Source organism: Vanacampus margaritifer, chromosome 13 (assembly GCF_051991255.1).
Source record: "Vanacampus margaritifer isolate UIUO_Vmar chromosome 13, RoL_Vmar_1.0, whole genome shotgun sequence".
In the NCBI taxonomy this organism is placed as follows: Eukaryota; Metazoa; Chordata; class Actinopteri; order Syngnathiformes; family Syngnathidae; genus Vanacampus; species Vanacampus margaritifer.
In genome coordinates, this window is record NC_135444.1 from 20,003,032 (window position 1) to 20,026,760 (window position 23,729).

At 44.0% G+C, this 23,729-nt stretch overlaps 1 protein-coding gene across 1 annotated transcript; it reads left to right on the plus strand.

The window, feature by feature from the left end:
• Window positions 1–242: 242 nt before the first annotated feature.
• Window positions 243–23,594, plus strand: arhgap39 (Rho GTPase activating protein 39). The gene is made up of 11 exons (XM_077584606.1): window positions 243–370; window positions 13,091–13,522; window positions 15,198–16,464; window positions 16,847–17,011; window positions 18,406–18,591; window positions 19,465–19,678; window positions 19,859–19,932; window positions 20,019–20,218; window positions 20,533–20,624; window positions 20,955–21,124; window positions 21,560–23,594. Exons 1-11 carry the CDS (start codon window positions 360–362, stop codon window positions 21,752–21,754), a joined length of 3,006 nt encoding a protein of 1,001 aa, XP_077440732.1. The 5' UTR covers window positions 243–359; the 3' UTR covers window positions 21,755–23,594.
• The last annotated feature ends 135 nt before the right edge of the window (window positions 23,595–23,729 follow it).

Here is a 23,729-nt window from a genome sequence, read left to right on the forward strand (position 1 = left end):
GCTAAAATAACCCCGCTCTAGAAGGAAGTTAGTCAATTTCAGAATAAAACGCCCCACTAATTTTTACACAGGATGTAATCATTAAAGGGCCATTGTGAAGTACACAATGTTTCTTAACCATAACGTTGAGACGCGAAACCGTTATTGATTTAAACGAGATACGCACAGTCGGAAGCGTTGGGCTATTGTTTTCACGTGAAAGCCTTAACCGGATGTGCTCTTGGTGCTTACCGCTCTTTTGACTTTCGTCTGGCCCGAGTTGGGGGACTGGTTGGACTGCGGCGGCTGCGTTTTCGGCCAACATGGAGCGAATCTCTGTGGAATTTACTCGCAAGCGATTTTAACAACCGCCGGGGAAAATGGCCGAGAGGTGAGTCTAACCGTCGCGTGTTTTCGTCGTTTCGTCGACGGGATGAAACGAGCGATATTGCCTGGCGAGGACGGCCGGACGGTCGTCGCGTCCGGGCCACCATTTATCAACGTTCTCGCCAAAGAGACCGTGGCAGGTGCGCCTGGCTCGGTGTCAGGTTCTCGCCGACCCTCGCTGGACTCTGTCGGCGGGCAGCGTGGCCGCCAGTGCCCGGTAGGAGGCTGCTGGCGGGCGGCTGCCGGTTGCCTGCGTGCACCTGTCGGAGCGAATCGTCCTCACCTCAGCGGAATGCGGCTAATGCTAACGGAGGATGCTAACGGAGCATCAGTGCGGGATGAGGAGGATGAGGAGTATTCAGCATCCTCACCGAGGATGGACTGAGTCAATCTAATGTTGCCTTTTGTGTCAACAAATGTTGTGTATTTATGGAGAAATAATCTTTCCTCCATATGTTATTTATGGGGTTTGGGTAAAGTCTGTCATTTTTATGGGGTTGGGCAAAGTCAGTCATTTTCTGGCGAAATTCAACTTTTTCTAGTCAGCTACATTGCGTCTGTGCACAAATATAGCACCATAAATCGTCACATTTAGACGTTGAAAACCTAATGCAAAGTTTTTATGGCCTCTCCCTCATCCGGATGATGGATGAAGGCAGACAGCAGGAAGTGCAGCGCCCTTCTGCTTCCATTGCGACGCCTTTCAGGCACACGTTGCCTTCTCCCATTCGGCGACTTCGTCAAAGAACGAGGAGGGATTTTCTATGTGACGTCATAGAGCCGTCAGGCAGCATGGCCGCTATTGGCTAGTTCGCCTGCTTCGCAGTATGGAGGTTGAGGGTTCAAATCCGGTCACTTGCATTCTTGTGAGTTTGTCTGACCAGTCAATTGGTGGTCTATATGTGTCTTGACTTAGGCGACCGATTCCATGGGTTGTCTCTAAAAGTGCCCAAAAAATTAGCTGGCGACCAGTACACTATGTTCCGTGTCTTGCCTAAAAATGCCTACTCTAGCCAAGCACCAAATCCAAATTGATGGATAATATCATATGGCATATTTTGTGTCCGCTGCTGGAGAATGTAACCCAAACTAGTTTGGCAAAATCAGCTGCTTTTAACATGAATTTCAGCCTTTGCCCTTTAACGTCCCTTTGGTGCAGGGAGGCCAAATTTGCAAATGGATGATAAACTCAGCCTTTCCCCATATGCCGAACAGGAGAGCTCATGCTGGGCGTTGGGAAAAGTGCTCTGAGGTGTGTTCCTGACTCACTGCTCAGCTGCGGTCCGATGGAACATTTAAAACAAGCCGAATTTGAATGCGGTCTGGCCCCCGCGGGAAGGCGAGCGCACTCGACCTTTGTTCTGTGGACATTTGGGAAGTTGGGGAGGAGGAGGAGGCGAGGCTAGCTTGCATCTGGCACGCCATGCTACACAGCCATGCTAGCATGGTTAGCCTCGCTTAATAATTGATGTCTGATACATTTGTGTGTCACACGGATCGTGTAACCTCATGCAAATCACGACAGGCTCACAAACACATACACATTTTGAGCCTGGTTGATTTGAGCCAAGGCTGGTTTATGCAAAATGCAAATTTTGGTATGAATACATGAGGATGGATGTGTGTTAAAACTGTTTGGCATAATGATGATCCATTATCATTGAAGGTCAAAATAATAGAAACAGCTGTCAGTAACCACAGTAAAGTACTGTCAATGTTTAAATTAAGTCCTGAAATTTGCCCAGAATACCTGTTTCTAAACAAAATCAATCAAAACAATCACGCCCGTTTCTATGTGGAATCCTTGGAATAAAAATTTGACGCCATACTACGTCTCCATCCATGCAAATTGAATAGCATAGTCAAACTAGCTTCACAATTTAGCGTCACCCATGCTTACCTGCTCCAAATTGGCGCTGATTTGAACTAATTCTATAGTTGGAGTTGGTCAAAGTCCGAGCCATGGAATATGGTTAAAATGGCTGACTTCCTGTTAAATGTTGGCCGTGGATGCAAACAAACATGTCCACCAAATATTGTGGTCCTAAATAAAACTTGAAACCAAAATGGCCGACTACCTGTTCAATTTCAGGCGTGGGTACTTAAACTGATTGATTTCATGAGCTCCTTTATCTAAAAAAATTAATTGTTTGTGTTTCTAAATTTCGAAGTTCTTAAAGGACCCATCCAGGTGAGGGAGTGGCTGGTGCTGAATGGTGGAGAACCAGGAAGTCATTGACTGTAGTGATGATTGATAGATTTTTTTTTTTATTGACGACTGCAGTCATTGATAATAGTTATTAGTTTAGTTAGAGTCTTTTAGGAAAAAAATGAATGGACGTCACACGACAATAATTATTCATTAATTGGGACCCAAATTACAGTTTGAAGTTCCAAACAAAGGTTTCAAGTTAACGTTTCAAATGAATGCTTAAAACCTGGGTTAAGGTTTCAAAGTTGGCAGAAGGAGCGACGATGGTTGGTGGTCATTGTTGACTTGTTGGGGTGCTACGCGCTAATCTTTGCTAGTAGCTAGCAGCAGGTGTCTGTTGACTGGTGGCCCGTGTGTGTGTGTGTGTGTGTGTGTGTGAGTGTGGTTGTCAGCAAGCCGGGTCTATTGGGGGCGGGGGCACTTTCCCACTCTAATAGGATTACGCTGTATTGTTGAAATGCTGCTTCCAATGTGTGTGTGTGTGTGTGTGTTAATGTGTGCGTTTGTATGACCTGTTTGTCAAAGCTTGTGTTTGTTGTTTATGTGTGTTGATTGTGTGTGCGTATACATATTGTGTTGATGTGTTGCTTGTGTGTGTTTGTGCAATTGTGTGTGTTAGTTCATACTTTGCTTTATTGTGTGTGTTGAGTGTGTGCTTGTGTTAATTGTGTGTGTGTTGATGTGACAAGATGCGGGAATGTTAACAAGGAGGAGACCATTTTAATTAACTGTGTGTGTGTGTGTGTGTGTGGGGGGGGGGGGGTCGGTATTACACACACACACACACACACACTGACAGGTTGTGAAAATGAACTAAATCCCGGCTGCCGTTGTTGTTGTTTGAGTGGTGGCGGCAGTAGATCAACGCAAGAACCTGCAGTGGAACACTTTGATTTACGCACGCACGCACACACACACACTTGCGCGGGCACACACCGACACACACTACTCAGTGGGGGAGGTGGCGCGAACTCCACCAAGCTGCCACCGTCACACCCAAAAGTGCTTTTGGGATGCTGAAATGTTAATTTGTCACCTGAAGGAAAAGCTGGCAAACATTGCTAATTGATGCGCTGTGTGGAAAAAAATGAAATTTTAATCCACTTTTGTGGTAAACAACAACAACATCGCAAGTACGGGTAGCAGGATTTTGTTCTCATCTTTAATTTCACTTTTAGACTACAGCCAAGTAATGAGAATGCATACTGTATAACACAACAGCTTAGTAGGCTGCAATAATAGTCCAGTAATAGTAATTAGTTGTTTTATGCAGAGGATAAAAAATTACGAAGATAACGAATTATTAAGAACTGCCACAATGTCTATGCTACTTATCATCGCCCATCTATGGCGTTTTACATTGTGTTTTAGCGTTAAGTTGTAGAGTTAATGTGGTTTTTGCCACCATCTAACACCAGTAACTTTGATTTTTGCTTACAAAAAAGTTGGCACCACTAAATATAACTAAAGAAAATAAAGACAGTTACAATTTATGTATTTAGAACAAGCATAAAACTAGCTTAATGCTAACACTTATTAGCGTTGATGTTGTGGTCCTTGTACGACAGCACTCAACCGTCATATATTATTTATCCTCTGCATAGATCTGCACATATTACTGCCGCGCTGATGAGTTCGGAGAGGAGTTGAGACATTGTTGTGAATCCCGCTTGGGTCTTTAGGTGCAGCGTGTGTTTTGAGTTAAGAGCGTGGACATGGAATGAATTCATCTCATGTCTCCATTAATGTTCATGTGAGGTGGTTCCACCTTCAATATGAAGGAAGGACGGCTGCGGCGTGATGCCGACTATTGAAGCAGAGCTGCTCATTTTGCGCGCGTGTGTGCGCACGTGCTAATGGCTGTGATTGGTCCACAGGGTGTAGGCTGAGGGGTCAGAGTGGTCAAACAAGCCCACTCAAGTGTTCCACTTGCTATTCGAAGCCACTCAACCCCCACAATCTGTCTGTGTGCGTGCGTATGTGTGTGTGTGTGTGTGCGCGCGTGTGTGCGTAATAGAGCTGTAAAAGACTCTGGCAGAGCACAATATGTCTCTTGATGCCCTTGATAGCCTGCTAGGCATATCGTGTGCTGCAGAAAGGGGAACATTACAAAACAAAATTGCAGTCGTGTGAACTTGTTTGAATTATGGTTTCGAGCCAGGTATAGGGTAGCAAATCAAAGTGTTAGTTTCAAACAAGAGTTATGGTTTTAAGTCAGGGGTTTGGGTTTCAATTTGGGGTTTGAACTCAGGTTAGAGTTTCAAATTAAGCTTTAACTCTTTGACTGCCAGACGTTTTCAGAAAAGGGATGCCGTGGGTGCCAGCCGATTTAAGCATTTTAACTGATCTTTCAAGGTCCACAGGAAATTATGTGTTTGGACTATGGAAACACACATACTACCAAATGAAAGATTGGACTCTCATCTTTCATCAGAAAAAAAAGTTTGTATCTGCCTTATTCCATTTTTCAGTAATCAACAATAGAAAATGGTTAGTTTCACCTCTGTTTTGAAAAAAAAAACGTCTTTTAACGTCTTTGGCACTCCTCCATAGGATTTTACTAAACGTTATTTAACGTTTTTGGCAGTCAAAGAGTTAAAAAACAGGGTTGGGGCTTCAAGCCTGGGTTTGGGTTTCAAGTTAGGGTTTGAAGACTGGGTTAGGGTTTCAACGTAACGTTTCAAACATTGGTTATGGTTTGAAGTTTGGGGTTGAAGGCAGGGTTACATTTTCAAGTTAGAATGTGAAATTAAGGTTTCAAGTTTGAAACCCGTGGGTGGTATTGTGACCCGTTTTGGGCTTAATGATGATTCTGACCAGGCTATTTCAAAATAAAATACCATCCACGGGTTATGGTTTCAAGTCAGGTTTGGAGTTTCAAGTTTGGGTTTTAAATGAGTGTTTGTGTCAAGTCTGGGTTACGGGTTCAAACTCAAGTTAGGTTTTCAAATTAAGCTTTAAATGGTTTCAAGTTAAGAGTTTCAGGTCAGGGTTAGGGTTTCAAGTTAGGGTGGGTTAGGTTTTAAATGAAAGTTTCAGGCCAGTGTTAGGGTTCTGAACTCAGATAAGGTTTTCAAATTAAGATTTAAAAACCGCCTTAGGGTTTCAAGCCTGGGTTTGAAGTTTGGGTTGCCGTATAAAGTTAAGTTTCAATTTCAATTTCAAATGTCGTTAAAGTTTCAATTCTGGATTGGGGTTTCAAGTTGGGCTTTTAAGTTACGGTTTTAAGCTTGGGTTAGGCTCTAAGTTAGGGTTCCAAGACAGGCTATGAGGTTGAAATTTGGGTTTCAAGATAGATTGGTTGCAGTTTGAAGTCAGGGTCAGGGTTTCAAGTTAGCATTTCTAATTAAGGTTTCAAGTTTGAATTAGGGTTTAAGTCAGGGTTGGGGTTTCAAGATAGGGTTTCGAACTTAGTGTAAAGCTTCAAACTCGGGTTAAGGTTTCAAGACAGCATTACTATTTCAAACAAGGTTGCAGGTTTTAAATGATGGTTTATGAATTAGGGTTTCAAGCCTGGATTGAGTTGTCAACATTTCCTTCCAGGGACAACAAATTGCCCTTACCCTACCTTACTGTTATACTGTCCTATTCCATTCCTTACCACATTGTACTGTTTCGTACCGTACCCTCCATCGCATGTTGCAACATGATCATGGCATTCAAATAGTCATTGGCATGAATCGATGAGTTGACGTTTGGTCACATTGACATCCTACCAGCTGCCAGAACGTTCCGTCTGATGCGCCATCATGGGATTTAGGAGGCAGGGGGGCGTGGCGGGACGGTGGGATGAGGGAGATGGATCGGGTGGGGGGTTGGGGGGGGACGTCTGATGTCACGCTACCTTTGCAAATGTGGCACATGAGCAGCGGCGGAGGGTCACACCATCGCCAAGGCCCCGGTTGCTAGGAGACCGTCTCCCCCGCACTCCACTGAGACGTAGCATCCGCTGTAACGCATACAATACACTTGTGTGTGTGTTTGTGTGTAGTACAATGTGGGAGAGAGCATCTCTACCGTTGAGTTTTCATGTTCCGTGACAAAGAAACAATCTGTTTTGATGAGGCGCAACATGGAAATTTGGACTCACAAGGATGCTAATATGCTAAAAGCAAGGGGCTTAAGGTCGCATCTTGGGGAATCCCGTTTTGATGCTTGCGGCTGCTGTTTTCAGAGCTTTGAGTCACGGACAGAGATGCCAACACTCCTGTCAGGGTGGGGGGTGGGTTGTGTGTGTGTGGGGGGGCTGATTGATAGTAAACAGAGGATGAGTGAGGGTGGGGGCTGGGGAGGCGGGGGCGTGTCACTCGCTGTATCTCTTGATTGGTATTGACCGTGGAATCCTCCGCTCTGTTAGTCATGCACTGATTGGACGCAGGCCGCTCACTGACACGGAAAGTCATTAGTGGATGTGGACCATCCTCGGCGTAAATTTGATGGGACGACATCCGGGAAAGGATTCACAAAATCTGATTATTATAAAATGCTCAACGTCTCATATAAAGAAGTACTGTGAGTCCTTTTCAGATACACTTGACTTTTTCATCATTTGATTACATGTTCAAAATTACATCCAGTCAATAGATTTTTTTTGTACTCATGTACAGTATTGCTATTGACAACCTTTTTAATATAATTGAGTAGTCTACTGATTATCCCATAGATAAATTGAGTAATGAAATAAAATTGGTTTTGTTTATTAAACATAACTTTTATGTATGAGGTCCAGAAATCTACTGTAATATCTATGGCTTTGAGTGTGAATGGCTTTAAAAGTCAGGGCCCGGCCTCCGCGTCAGCAAATGATTAACAGTGGGTACATGCGTCCTCTTGCTCCCACAAACAGTAGCACCTAAAACACTCTTTCTGAGAAATGAAACAAGTTGACTGCACAGTAGTTCCTCCCCAAAAGTGTGCACTCCCACATTTTCTGCCCTGTTGCTAACCAAAACAGCAGCTCCTACCACAGCAAAAACCGTCTAAAATGAATTCAAGTGTGAAGTCTTGCCGTATGTCCACTTTTAGCGTGTAAGCGGTTGTGATAACGGCCTGCCACAATCGCTGCTCATCATGGTGGCAGTTGGTAGAGTCGATAGCTCGCGAGCTAACAGACGAGCTAGCATGTGCTAACGGGCAGCACGTGCGCTAGCCGGCGGTGCGCAGGACATCTGTGCGGGCGCTCTCACTGTTGACGGTGAGGATGATGGTCGAATGGCGCGAAATCAGCTGATGCTGACTCACTGGCAAGCGTAGCGTGACGGCGGCTAGCTAGCGCCGTGCGTGCGTCGGGAAAGAGCAGCTCATGCATTTCACATGAGCCGGCTCACAAATGGACACAGCAGCGATCAATGTTTAATTAGCCGCACATAGTTTATTAGTCACGCTGCGTGTGTGTCACATGACATTCACTTGACGAATAGAAACGTGTCACTTTGATTCGTTTGGAAAATGCTTTTTATCCGTCGAAAATGAGAGAAGAAAAGTGCACTTTAAGGAAATCTGTTTTCGTGCCCAGCGCAAGTCTAGAACAAAGTGCAGTCTAACTGTGCGCGTGGGTGGAGTTTGATTTATTTTGCCAATTTTGTAGACAGGTGCATGTAGCGCGCTGTTGTGGGAGCGAACACAGCCGACGCCCCTCATTTCTTTTAAGTTCAACATAGAGAAAGATGGGCTGTCATGGCTACATGGCAAGTAAATGCAGAGCATCGGTGCACTCAAAAGTACAAAGTACATTGAGAAAAAGTAGTATTGTTTTGGCTTGTTGCTTTTAATGGCCTGGACAGTTGAAGATGAGACAGGAAATGGAAGCGAGAGGGAGGGACATGCAGGAAAGAGCCACTCGGCACGGGAAGTGAACCGATTAATAGGTCATGTACATCTGTTGGCTTTTGCCTGGATCAAGTCCACCAAAATCACATTTCACAAACTGCGCCACAACTCGGCCCTGCTTTTTTACCTGCTCTAAAGTCTAGTCTACTTCCTGTCAACAAATTATTAATCCATCATGAAAATGAAAATTCGCCCATGCTCTTGTCTACAAAAATGGTGCCCAAAAAGTGTACGAGCGAGGTTTTATGTAATTTTAAAACATTCTTTACAGTCGCCATGTAAGCGTAATTAAAAACAAAACAAAAAACAAATCAGAACTCCAGGTCCCACTTGACTTTCTTTCTTTCAGTGACTCAGCAATAGGGCTGGAGATAAAAATCGACCAAGTCGGATAAATCGACTAGATATAATGATGTATGTGTGATCTAAATGGTAGTGTTTACCTTTAAATGGTAATCGCTAGCATGCTAACGCTAATTGTGTTTGCTAACCGTTTAGCATAGGCTAATTGTGTTGGTGGTTAATAATGCTCATGCACAGAAGATAAATAATTCAATGGTAATCGCTAGCTAGCGTGCTAATGCAAATCGTGATTGCTAAGAATTTAGCGTAGGCCAATTTTGTTGGTGTATAATAATGCATTATATACAGAAGAAATAATAAATATTGAGTGCTGTAGTTATATTCACTTCAACTCATGTTTAACTTCTTAACTTCTTAAGAGAAGAGTGGATCATGACAGCCCTATGCAGCAGGGTGCCCTCGCTTGTTATTTAGGCGGCTTAATGACCACTTAGCCATATGTTCGCCCCCTGGTGGTTGTCAGACTAGTTGAGAAAGTGCTTGATTAGATACGCCCACATTTGAAATGTAAAAATGGCCGACGAACAGTTCATTTCATCGTGGCACAGCTAAAATCGTGATCACGAATTAAAATTTGATTTATTCTGCAGCACATGCATATTTTGTATTGATATTGTTTAATAAATCAAAACCAATTTGTATGCAATTACTTGAATAATTCATGGGGTAATCACGAGAATAATCCGTTCTAAAAATAACCGATAGCTGCGGCCCTAGTGTTTTACATTCCGGCCCCCGGCGTGCTTCCTAAAAAACCCAAGGAAAGAGTTGTTTTTAAAACATAATTATGACTCCAAGAGACTTATAATGGCTTACATAAAATGATTTTTTTCATAATTAGTCATTAAAAGCGGTGTCGTGTGTGGGAGGAAAAGCTGCTACGCTTGAGTTGCAATGACGAGGTGGCACCAAAAGCCTTTGCGGCCGTGTTGTGTGGAGCGGCAGGGGGGGGCGACTGGCACCTCCAGTTTTTTCGGGGTGGCGTATTGTTCTGGCGGCTTTCCTGGAGGCTCTTTTGTGTTGGGGAAGGGTCCAGTTGACCTCAGGAAGCTCACCGGGAATCCGCGGAGAGGAGATGCTGCGCTTGGATTTGAGCGACTGCGACAGAATGAGTGGAATGCCGCGACGCGGCAGATGGCGGGGGAGGAGCCCGTCGCCTCTCCTCGGAATAACTCACAAAAACATTCTCCCTCTTCCTTCTCCTCTTTCCTGTCAACGCCGCTTCAGGACATACCGCGTAGGCCTACAACTAGCGATTATTTTTAGAATCGATTCATCTGCCGATATACTTTATTTTGCTTATCATTGGTCTGTAACATCGGTCAGAAAATGGGTAAAATGTCTTCCGTAATGGAGGACAACAAAAATCTGAGACAGGCTAAAATTCAGAGAACAATTGGGAGTTAATCAATGTCTGTAAAGAATAGATCAATGATCATAATATTGTGGATTAATTTGATAATCATTTTTTAAACAATAATTATCAGGGCAGCAGCTAGCAGATATTTTAAGAAGCGAGTATTCTATCGATGATCAAATCAGCATTATTAAACATTAAACAATAATACTGATACAAATTGAGGTGCAGGTATTGCTTTTGTGCCAAACTATTGTTTTGCATGGAGTGGTGCGTGCGTTTGCCGCAACATTAGCCCGTTAGTCCAGACCTTTTTTTTTTTGTCTAATTATTCATCGTTTCAGTTGCTACACTTCATCAAACTTTTAAATGGAATTTTTAAAATTGTTGTGGAATTTCAATGTTGCAAGCTACCACAGTATTAAAAATATTTGCAGAAAATTTGTCACACATTATAAACAGATATCATAGTATTTTTGATTATTTGTTAAAAGTATGTAATGAAAATTTGCCATGATTTTTTTTGCCCATTTGAAATTATATATAAATCTGAATGTTACAAAATATCATAAGGATGGGCGAGAACCGATATTTTGGATATTTCTGACGGATGCAGAGACCAGCCAGCGATACTTTAAGCAAAAATAATAATAATAATCTGTAAATAGGTCTTAAAAAAAACGATTTTTGTTTAATTTTTGTATTTTTTTGTGTGTGTGTAAAAAATAAAAAATGTTCACTTTTTTTAAATTTAGAATTAAGCGGATGTTAAATTTGTTATTAGAGTTGAAGATTACAAGACACCATTTAATTGTTATAACAAACCACACATTTTGCTTTGTCAGCAAAAACACCGGATCAAGAATGTTTTTTTTCTTCTTGTGTGGTGTTTGTGTGGCTTTTCTCTAAATACTCCGCCTTCCTCCAGAATTCATTGAAAACATTGTTGAAGGCTGTAATAGACAAGACATACGTTGTCAGTGTTGCATAGTAGATAAGACGGGCAAATGTCTGCGTTGACCGTCGTCATTCCGGAAGCTTGTTATGTCCCCAAAAAATCTGTAGAGAACAGTGTTCAGTCTAATTCGAAACGTTTTCCTGTGTTTAATCTGGATTACAATCTGGCGGATTTGCTTAGCCGAGCAGAAGCAAGCGGCGAGCACTTGAAAGCCAGGAAAGACAAAAAGAAAGACATGCACAGGAATGCAAAATAAGCAAGACAAACGTAGCATTCAGAGACATAAAGCGCCGAGGACGCTTTGAGAGAAGCTGGCCAGCGGACGTGACAAGATGTCGGCTCTCGTGGTAAACGCACTTCAAGCCTCTTTGGATGCGCTTGGAAAGTTTGCTTCACGAGATGACACAGAGGAAAAAGAGCTCATTTGGGCGAAAAGGTCCAGCAGAACGCTGACTTTGACGCTAATATTTTTTGATTACGCAACACCTCAAATTGTAAAGCAACAAAAACAAGAATGAGAAAGAGCTTTGTTGACAATTTATTTACGCATATACAACTTTTAATCCACTCAAATCATTAGCTTCTGATATTCAGAAACGTGCTACTGTGCCTGCAATCTTCAGCTTTTAATTATTTTTGCTTACACGAACATGAGCCACTCAAGTGTGTGGAATGATGTCAATAGCGTGCGTGCGGCAGCAAGATGGCCGACGCCTCACAGGCATCAGCTGAGCGTGTGGCAAAAAACTTGCGGCGACCTTTTAGCCGCTCTGATTGTCCTTGTCTACTTGCGTTAGCGTAACAGACGCTAGCTCACACTTTACAACCCCGTCCTGCCATTCCTGCATTTGCCTTTGACACAGACGTCGTCCTGCCTGTCTGCTTTCCGTTAGCACCTCAAAAGTTGCCATGTCCGTATTTCACGCAGAATAGCCACATGGGAAAAATTTACACCGGGTCGAATAAAAAAAAAGTAGAAAAACGTCAGCTTTAACAATCTGTGTGAAAGGGGTTACTGTGTCAATCGTCAGTTTGTCGCTCGTGAATATTTCATCCCGCGTCGTCGGCTTAAAAGTGGGTCATTTGGAACGCAAACGCGTGAAGCAATTACGGCCAATTAATCCTCCCGTCGCCCCTGCGGATTTCTTGTTAACGGCCCCCTTCTGCTCCATTTGACACGGAGGCACTGTGACAGCGTCCATGCACGAACATGTGCTAAATGTGTTTTTTTCGGGGAGGTGTTTAAGGAAATTATTCATCAATTTCATTCCTGTTATGAAACATGCCAGTCAAAATATTATACAGTTTGCAAGTGTTGCCATTTTCACACAGAGAGCTTGCAAAATTGTCCCCCATTCTAAATGGGGAGCTGAAGTCTATCCAGTAATTTCCCCATCTGACAACGTATCAGAAGTGCAACAGAAACTTGTGTGTAAGGGGATAGTGTGGCGTTTCAACACCCAACACTGACTGCTCCGTTGCGGTGATGTCATCTAATGATCTGAACGCAGTCACAACAGTTGTGACTGAATAATTTTGGATCTCCTGATGCAGCGTAAACAAAAAGGGGGAAAATACAGTAATGTAATACAGTTGTACACGGCAAAGATAAATTTATTGTAACAAAGAGAAGCTTTAGAGAAACACATATTTGCCTTTTTCACAGAATTGCAGGGTTGAAGACGATTTGACATTCATAATCTTCAGCAAAAACTAGGCTGTGCTTGAAATACTTCCTGTTTTCACTCTTTCAAATTTAGTGTCAAACATTCTATTGTGCCACCATCTAGTGGCCAACAGTGGAATTATACCCAAAATAAGCAGCAGCTAGAACAAAGTAGTCAAAAGCTGTTAAAAAATAAATAAATAAACGTAAAAAAAATACTACAACATTTTCAGTCCTTGCACCATTTTCAATTTCCTCTGTATTCACTTGGGTGTCGTTAGCATAGCCACATGCTAACCAATCTTAGCTGACCGAGGCTCGCCGTTTGTGTGCCGCCAGGTTGGAATGGGTGGAGATCATCGAGCCGCGCACGCGCGAGCGCATGTACGCCAACCTGCTGACGGGCGAGTGTGTGTGGGACCCGCCGCCGGGCGTGTGCATCAAGCGCACCGGCGACAACCAGTGGTGGGAGTTGTTCGACCCCAACACCTCGCGCTTCTACTACTACAACGCCTCCACGCAGCGCACCGTCTGGCACCGCCCGCAAGGCTGCGACATCATCCCGCTGGCCAAGCTGCAGACACTCAAGCAGCACACCGACGCCGCCAGCCCACGCCACGCCGCCGCCACCACCGGGGGCAGCGGAGGGGGAGGAGCGTCGGCCGACAACAGCCCGGGACGCAACAGCGGGGTCAGCCGGGAGGGGAGCACCTCGTCCTCCCTGGACCAGGAAGGGACGGACAAACAGGCCGGGAAAGACGAAGCCGAGCGGTGAGTGAGGGGACCAACGGGGTAAGATAGCTTAATAGTCAACATTTTCACTTCAAGGTTAAGTAAAACTGCGAAAAAACTAAAATTGGGGGGGAAATGTTAATGAAATAAAATAAACATGAAAATGCTTTTAAAAAAAACTTAATGAAATTACATTTTACATTTATAAAAACAATTTGTGATTACAGCAAAAATGTCCTTTGTTTTCATTTTTCTCTATTAATATCATACATGAGCTCTGGTGGTTCATTTTAAATGTTTTTTTTTTCCCGGTATCGCTGTACATCCGTAGATACAGAACAACCAAGGTCAGTTGTGTGACAAATGTAACTTTGTTAAACAATGCTTAGTTTATCTTGCTATTGACATATAAATAACTCCATAAATTTAAAAAGCTAAAACTAATACTAAAGCTAATGAAAAACAACATCGCAACCGGATAGACTTCATTCATAAAAAATAGGGCCCGACGCGAGTCAGCCAATGTTAGCTCTTTGTTAGCTCTTTTAGCATTGGCAAAAATCAGCTGTTTTTAAATATATATATATATATAAATAAATCAAAATTAATTGCTGTAAGAAAAAAGATGATATTTTCCAAATTAATTGGCTGATCAATTTATCAATAGAATTTTATTCAACCAAATATCAGAATCGGCCCGAATTCTTTTTTAGTTTTTAGTTTTTTTGTATCGATCCTGCCCGAGTTTGAACCCAAATTTACGTTTGTGGAATAAGAATTCAACAAATAATTTTTGTCCATTTTAATCCATCGCATCTTGGATGTTATCGCCCTCTGCTGTCAACTAAAATTACCATCACAACTGCTCTCTCACGAAGGTCAAATGACCAAACTTGCAAAACGGACTCCCTATGTATGCTGCAACAAAGCTTAGTCACAATTTTTTTTGTGTCTTTTTTCGGGAATTTCAAAAATAAATCATGGCAATTATAATGGACATCAATTATTTGCAGATTTTTGCTTTCCGTTTATGTTTTTATTCAACTTTGAACTCTGAGTAAAGAGCAGCTGATTAAGATCTGCGTTTTGAAAATAAAACAAAGTTTTGACATCTTGCATTTATATTGTCTACTTCTCCCGTGTACAAGAACAGTTTTTTTTTTTAAAGCAGAATGTTTGTTTCGAAAAAAGGCCTGCGAAGGCTTTGAAAATGTTGCGTCCGTGTTTGGCCTTCAAAAGACTGGAAACGTCTTTGAAGGCTTCTCTTCTTTGTTGTCACATTCTCACGCTCGCGCCATTCAGCGACCATTTAGCACCCGCTCGCTTCCGGGGTGTGAAAGCGCCAGGTGACCAATCAATTTCACACTCGGGTCCTCTCCTGGTTGTCGGCGGATGAGACGAATGCCAAGTGAGGAGCTCGCTCGCTCTTTCGGTGCCAGATGAAATTCTGGCCTGATTAAAGCTTCAACGTGAACTCAATGAACTAATTAATTAAACACTCGCAACCTTTCATTCTCTAATTATTGACTTAAATTTGCTTTAATCTCCTGCTCTCCCCTTTTTCACCTCATTGTGTCTCTTCACTTTGCATTTTCTCTTTTTTGCTCATCACCTCATCTTTTTCCATCTCCTTCCTGCTCTTTGTCTCCTCTCCTGTGCCCTCATGTCCTTTCCTCCTCTTACCCCGCGTCCCTTCTCCCGATCCCCACGCCAGGACGTCCCCGTTCAGGTGGAACACGGGTACGAAGGAGCGCATGCTGATAAAGGTGACGGACCGCGAGCCCAGCTTCCTGTCCCACCAGGGTAACGGTTACTCCCCGTGCGACCCGCCCACGCCAGGGGCTCTGTCGGGCGGGGGCACGGTCACACGCAGCCGCCGTTCCTCCGGGGGCGGCAATACGGCGCCCTCGGAAGCCGACGCCTCCCCGGCCCCGTATCCGGAGCGCCGGCATTCTCCCTTCCTGAAGCGCGCCGAGCTGGGCGGCTCCCAGCGGCGCTCCTCGGCCGACTCGCAACCGTCGTCGCCGCGCTACGCCTACGAGCCGCCGCTCTACGAGGAGCCGCCCTCCGAGTACCAGCCGCCGCCCATCTACGAGGAGCCGCCCTCGGACATCCACCTGTCGGACTCCTCCTTCTACGGCACCGGGAAGTCGCCCGCCCGCAAGACCTCGGTGCCCCTCTACCACTCGCCCAAGCAGTCCCCTTACGGCCAGCTGGTTCTGACCCGGCAAAAGTGTCCCGAGAAGGCGCAGAGTCTGGAGTACAGTCCTGTGGGGAAGGAATATGTCAAGCAGCTGGTGTACGTGGAGCAGTCGTCCTCAAGCCCTCGCTTCAAGACGGCCGACCGCCTGCTGCGCTACGGCACCACCGGCGGCTACGGCGGCTCCTACGGGGGCTCCTACACCCTACAACACAGCCAGTCTCTGATCAGGGACCCCCGCCTGCTGCTGGACTACAGCGGCGAGGGTGGCGAGGGGGGCCAGAGGTTGCTTTACGAGGACTCCATATCCTGGTCGTCCAGCCAGACTCACTCTCTGTCCTCGTCCTCCGCCGGGCCCTTCTCCCCCGGCGGAAACCGCAAGCGCAAAAGCCGCAAGCCGTCACTGCCCCAGGAGCTGGCCCGCTGCGGAGCCCCCGACGGCGACTTTGGGGGCACGGCGTCGGAGGCCATGCTGGCTCAGGCCCGGCTGGCGTGGGAGGCGCAGCAGGTGATGAAGCAGCGCAGCAGCTGGGACTCGGGCCAGGGCGGCGGCGCGCAGAGCTCCAAAGACGGCTACGAGAGCGACGGCGCCATGCCGCCCCCGCTGCCGGGCCCGGTGGTGAGGGCCTTCAGCGAGGACGAGGCCCTGGCGCAGAGTGACGGGCATCTCTGGAAGAGGAGCACCTTCGAGCGCCTGGGATTCCCTCAAGCCTTGCTGGAGAAGAGTCTGTCCATGCAGACCAGCCTGGCCTCGCCCGAGACGTACCTTCACCCGTCACAGGTACCACGAGATGGCAAACGTTCGCACAAATCATGGTTGTAAAAGTGGTAAAAAAAATTCAGAACAGTTCTATGAGAGGTTAAGCTAGTGAATTGTGAAAATTGGACGGGAATTTATGGGAGTTACCAGTGAACAGAGTCCATGGCAATTCAGATCTCACAAACACATGTACATATGTAAATTAGACACACACAAAAATTGACAATTAAGCTTGAAAATCATAAAAACTTTAGTTTGAGCTGGGAAAATATACCCATCTATTCTTGTAGCTAGAATCGTGACCGAGTACTTAGTATACTTGGTTAGCAGCCGCCAGGACCGGACGGTTACCCGCCTGAAGATTTCCACCAATCACCTGCCTTTTCACTTCTTCCCGTCTCAGTCGGAGGATCTGGGAGCCTGCGCTCAGTTTGAGGCCAGTCGCAACGCCAGGAACATGATGCCGAGCGCCAGCTGCGGCGTTTTCCCCGAATTCACCCTGAGGAAGCCGTCCTCCGAGACCGACATCGAGAACTGGGCGTCCAAGCACTTCAACAAACACACGCAGGTGCACAGGCGCTACCTTTAATGCTCACTTAACTCTTAACATAATACAGTCAAGCAGGTGAGCTCAGTTTTTTTATTTTTCAATTTCATAACTTCTATCTCATAACTTCTCAGATTTGAAGATCTCAGTATATTTGATATTCATTATTTCAACACACTTCATTGAGAACAATTACTACTTTCCTATTAACCTAATAGCGATCAAATGTGTGACTAGCGAATACGCAAATTCATGGGGTTTTACTGTATGGGAATTTGTGAGCGGTGATTAGCTGGATATTGGCTGTAGATATTCATTATTTCAACACACTTCATTGAGAACAATTACTACTTTCCTATTAACCTAATAGCGATCAAATGTGTGACTAGCGAATACGCAAATTCATGGGGTTTTACTGTATGTGAATTTGTGAGCGGCGATTAGCTGGATATTGGCTGTAGATATTCATTATTTCAACACACTTCATTGAGAACAATTACTACTTTCCTATTAACCTAATAGCTATCAAATGTGTGACTAGCGAATACGCAAATTCATGGGGTTTTACTATTTGTGAGCGGCGATTAGCTGGATATTGGCTGTAGATATTCATTATTTCAACACACTTCATTGAGAACAATTACTACTTTCCTATTAACCTAATAGCTATCAAATGTGTGACTAGCGAATATGCAAATTGATGGGGTTTTACTGTATGTGAATTTGTGAGCGCCGATTAGCTGGATATTGGCTGTAGATATTCATTATTTCAACACACTTCATTGAGAACAATTACTACTTTCCTATTAACCTAATAGCGATCAAATGTGTGACTAGCAAATACGCAAATTCATGGGGTTTTACTGTATGTGAATTTGTGAGCGGCGATTAGCTGGATATTGGCTGTAGATATTCATTATTTCAACACACTTCATTGAGAACAATTACTACTTTCCTATCAACCTAATAGCTATCAAATGTGTGACTAGCGAACACGCAAATTCATGGGGTTTTACTGTATGTGAATTTGTGAGCGCCGATTAGCTGGATATTGGCTGTAGATATTCATTATTTCAACACACTTCATTGAGAACAATTACTACTTTCCTATTAACCTAATAGCTATCAAATGTGTGACTAGCGAATACGCAAATTCATGGGGTTTTACTGTATGTGAATTTGTGAGCGGCGATTAGCTGGATATTGGCTGTAGATATTCATTATTTCAACACACTTCATTGAGAACAATTACTACTTTCCTATTAACCTAATAGCTATCAAATATGTGACTAGCGAACACACAAATTCATGGGGTTTTACAATTTGTGAGCGGCGATTAGCTGGATATTGGCTGTAATAATCACAGTAATAATAATGATGATGATGATGATGATGATGTGTGTGCGTGTGGGCAGGGTCTGTTCAGGAGGAAGGTGTCCATCGCCAACATGCTGGCGTGGAGCAGCGAGCCCATCAAGAAGCCCATGATCGTCACGTCGGACCGCGGCGTCAAGAAGGAGGCGGTGGACATCTTCAAGCTCATCCAGACCTACATGGGCGACCGCCGCAGCAAAACCGACCCGCTCTGCGTCGCCCTTGAGGTGCGGCCGGCAAAAAAAAGCAGCCGCTGCCTCGAGTGATGAGTTTTTCCAGCTGTTGTTTCGCTGATTTCTCTGCTTTGACTTGCGCTGTATGTTGGCACGGATCTCAACTCAAATCTCTTGACAACAAACACGCAGCTTTGCTCTAGGAAAGGCCATTTAGCTTCATGCTAATAAACAACGCTAAGTGTCATAGGCAACAATGGTGACAAAAGTCATTGATGTCCTGCTGTTATAAAACGCTTTAAGCAATGGATATTTCAACATAAATGGTGGACCAACAAATGAGGCATACGGTATTACAGTTTTTTTAGATTCGAACAATTATTTATCATTTCCATTACGTTGATGCTAATTACCATTAGCCTGTCAATGGTGTTTTACATTTAATGTTGGCATTAAGCTAAAGGACTTAAATTGTATTTTTCTAAGTGTTTATTTGGATTGTTTTTAACTTTGAAATGTTCATTTTGATGCCCAAAAAAAAGATTTTATGAGCCTTTTAAAGGGAGTTTTAGGACGTAATGATAGGCAGCAGCGCCCTCTGCAGGCGTGGTTTGGAAAGTCCAAAAAGAAAATAGCGTAGTTTTTCAACTTTTTTTTTTTTAAACAAAGCTATTTTTTTAAATAACTTTTTAAGCAAAGGCAATTACATTTCTAAACAAAACAGTTGTTTTTAAATGAAGCCTTTTTTTTTTATTTTTTTTTTTTATTATTATTATTAAAGAAATGTTTTCTTAGCCATTAAGTTTATACCATTTTTAAACTGAATGAGAAATGTTTAATTTTCGAGAGCAAATAATTAGCAATGTGAAGTAAAGAAGCCCACGCTGGTTTTATGACGTCTGCCCCCCACCCCCCCCCCACCCGCAGGTGGTGGTACGCGGGTGGAGCAGCCAGGGCCTGCGTGACGAGCTGTACATCCAGCTGTGCCGGCAGACCACGGAGAACTTCCGCTACGACAGCCTGGAGCGCGGCTGGGAGCTGATGGCCATCTGCCTGGCCTTCTTCCCGCCCACGCCGCGCTTCCACAACTACCTGGAGGGTTACATCTGCAGACACATGGACCCCCTCAACGACACCAAGGGTACGCACGCCCCATCACAAGTTAGCAAAAAACGCTAGCCAAGATGTCGTATCTTGATCGCCTTATTTTTCTACCAACGAGGTTGAAATATTCGGAACAGCTGTCAGTATGAATCGGAATGATTTTTTTTATGTTATTCAAATCAAGATGTTTTTTTATTTGTGTGTGATTTTTTTTCAGGAGTGGCGATAAGCAGCTACGCTAAACATTGCTACAGGAAGCTAACCAAGGCGGCGCTCACCGGGGCCAAGAAGGTACCGCCCCGTACTGCCATCTGATCCCATCTAGTCCGGTCCGGTCGAGTCCAATCCAGTCACGCGTCTCCACGTTGTGTCCTCAGGGTCTTCAGAAGCCGTGCCTGGAGGAGATCCAGCACGCCCGCAACGCCATCTTCAGCCCGTCCATGTTCGGCTCTTCCCTGGAGGAGGTCATGGCCCTGCAGAGGGAGCGCTACCCGGACCACCAGCTGCCCTGGGTCCAGACACGCCTCTCCGAGGAGGTCCTGGGCCTCAACGGGGACCAGACGGAGGGCATCTTCAGGTCGGGGACACACTTTCGGTGTCAATCAATTTGAAAGTGAAGTGAGATATCGACGTCATTCAGAGGGTTTGTCGCATTCCTGAAAAAAAAAAAATCACCCCTCGACAACCGTTTCACCGACTTATGGGAAATTAAAGCGTGCACGAAAAAGTATCAATGGCACAAATTGAAAAGGAAGTTGGACATTTTGCGTCAAAGCGTCCATTTTGAACCAATTCCAGAGCTTGAACTCCCAACGAGGGAATTTGTCCAATCCAAGACAGACGGGCTCAGCTTTAGTGGCAAAAAAACCAAAATGGTGTTTGTATGTCCAGGGTTCCGGGAGACATCGACGAGGTGAACGCTCTCAAGCTTCAGGTGGACCAGTGGAAGATCCCCACGGGACTGGAAGACCCTCACATTCCAGGTCAGCCGCTCACGTACGACACGTACAACAAAAAGTTCTGCATTTTCATCCATTTTGTTTTTTATTCATTTTCGACATTTGGTTTTCAAATGCATTTTTTTTTACTATATTTAGTTTTTAAAGCAGGCTTGCTAACTTTTTTTTTTTAATGGTTAGTTTTATTTTTTTAATACTTGACAAAGTCAAACACGGAGGACATTTCTGCTATAATTTTGCTTTTGTTTTTTTTATATGTCGTGTCAGTTAGTGCTCCCATTTATATTTCATTTGATGAACATTTTTCTTCCTTTATTTGTTATTTTGATTTAACATGAAAACAATCCCGCGCAGCGTCACTGCTGAAGTTTTGGTACCGCGAGCTGGAGGAGCCGCTCATCCCGCACGAGTTCTACGACGAGTGCGTCAAGAACTACGACAACGCCGAGGCCGCCGTCCAAGTGGTGCTGGGACTGCCGCACATCAACAAACTGGTGCTATGCTACCTCATACGCTTCCTGCAGGTACGAAACGTGCAAAATTCGCCAAATGGGGGAGGGAAAAAAAAGCACAATTTTTTAAAATGAAATTAAAGTGCAGTAGTTGAATGTACTGTAATTTAACTTTATTTGAATTTTGAAAAATCATGCAAATTTTTGGGTGTTATTTATAATTAATTTCATTATAATGAAGTGTTTTGTTTTGTTTTTACAAAAATTCATGTTCATTATAAAAAAAAAATCGAAATGCAATAAGCTTGTAACAAAGGGGAAAAAATAAGCATTAATTTCCATTTGTGAGCCAAAATTTGACCAAAGCTTTTTACGCAATAATTTTGAGGAAAAAAAATACTTTAAACCAAAGCGCAAAAATGAGAACATACAAATATAATAATAATAAAAAATAATGAAATGTTTTCGAATTGACTGACGGTCCGATGTTGCCGTGGCGACGCGCAGGTGTTCGCGCAGCCGCCCAACGTGTCGGTGACCAAGATGGACGTGAACAACCTGGCCATGGTGATGGCGCCCAACTGCCTGCGCTGCCAGTCGGACGACCCGCGCGTCATCTTCGAGAACACGCGCAAGGAGATGTCCTTCATCAGGCTCCTCATACACACGCTGGACACCGGCTTTATGGACGCCATCCTATAACCCCGCCCCCCGAAAATAATAAACACACAAACAAAGAAGGCGGCATGACCCACACCCCTGCGGTACTCCGCGTGCCTTTATGGAAAGCCCCTCCTCCATTTTTTCCACGGCCTTTATGTCCATGCGCTAGTACACAATTTGTCCTCACTAGGCAGATAATTCAGCGCACTAGTAGCAACTGGGGCACGCATTTAGACGACTGTCTCACATTTTTTTTTCCCCTTTTGTGTGATTTCTGCATTACAGCAACTTTGATGTACTAGTACAACATTTACATATCACCAGTAAGGCATGCTTAATTTTCAAGCCATTGCACTAGTAGAACTACTCGGGAGCATTAGTACAACAAGTGCAGTAGCTTACTACTAGTGACATTTTCACAACTGCCTTCCACTCCTTTGACATTTCTGCACACTAGTACGACTAGGGTGCACTAGTAGAACTAAATATTACTAGTGAGACAAAAATGCACTAGTTGACATCTGCATGTTACTCGTACTAAATGTTAAACTAGTATAATTTATAGTAGTCACACATGGTTGTCAACTAGTGCAGCATTCCCCTCACTTGTAACATGTAATTGTCCTACTAGTGTGCAGAAATGTCATACAGTAGCCTCAGATGTTCTACTAGTGCTTCAAATGGTTTTATTTGGGAGGACCCAAATTTGAACTAGTTTTTAAGGGTGGATTCAGCTTAGGGTTGTACTAGTATGCCAAATGTGGCACTACTAGTGAAGAAAATGTCACAAGTGCGCCAAATTAATGGTCTTACTATTGAGAAGAAAGCTAGTACTAGTACATGGATTGTAAACTGGGTATGAAAGCTGTGGAGGAAATGCTGCAAGGTCTTTCCATATGCCTTCACAGTGCAGGACCAGGACATCCCGCCCCCTTTGACGCTGTCAGGTCATGTGACTTCCTGCCGCCGCCGCGACTCGCCACTGATTTGTGAATGTGTCTTTTGGTTTACTCGTTTCACACCGTTGAACACAAACGTGCTTCTCAAAAACAAAAAAAAAACAAAACAAAATACCCCTTTCACGCAGCACCGCAAGTGCCGACACTTTCACACATGAAGACGAGCCGGAACTTTCTTCTGTCTGTGCGAAAGGGTACGAGAGTGGTGTGAACACCCGACATTCGAGGCGGGATCAATTCCAGGAAATGCGTTTGGAAAAAGTGGACTGGCGCCTTGAGATACAAGTGACGCAACTTATTAGTTGGCGCCTTGAGATAAAAGTGTTCAAACAAAACCTAAATCATTTAAAAATGTCTTCATGAGGATTTTAAAGGTTAGAGAAGTTGACTGACAACATGTTTTTTTAACCTGCTCTTATTTTTTAACTTGTAATTTATTTATTTATTTGATGCCTTTTTGACGTGTTGTACGCGTGTCAGGCGAATGTGTGTGTGTGTGTGTGTGTGTGTGTGTTGATGTACATTAAGCGTGTACAGACTGTAAAAAAAATAAAAAATAAAACAAGGGGTAAACGACGTATAGAGAAAGTGCTGTGAACGTTAACGTGAGACAAACAAGCTTTTAAAGACTTTGTAAATTTCCTCACGTTGATCGAAGTTTCCGAGTCTATTTAAACGCTTCGTTGTGGGCGTGGCTAAGCCCTGCGAGCGGCCAATCAGCATGCACATATAGTGACATCGAAGCCGATTGTTTCAATTCCAACGTGAAAAAGAAAAAGTTCTTTTTATATCAGGACGTTTTTTTGTTTTTTTACTCAACGGGAGAAGGAGGAAGATCCGTGTTGTATGTGTCACTGTCACTTCCTGTCCAGACTGAACGTGTACCAGACATTTTTGCTTTAATAAAAGACTCAAAGCGACTTTTGTCTCGTCTCGTCGTACTTTTGCCTTGTCAAATGTTTTTAATTGCCTCTCCGGGTTGAAGTTTGTCATAATAAACAATATTTAAAAGAACAACCATAGAAGTGCCTCACTAGAGTCAATTTAGCCCGATG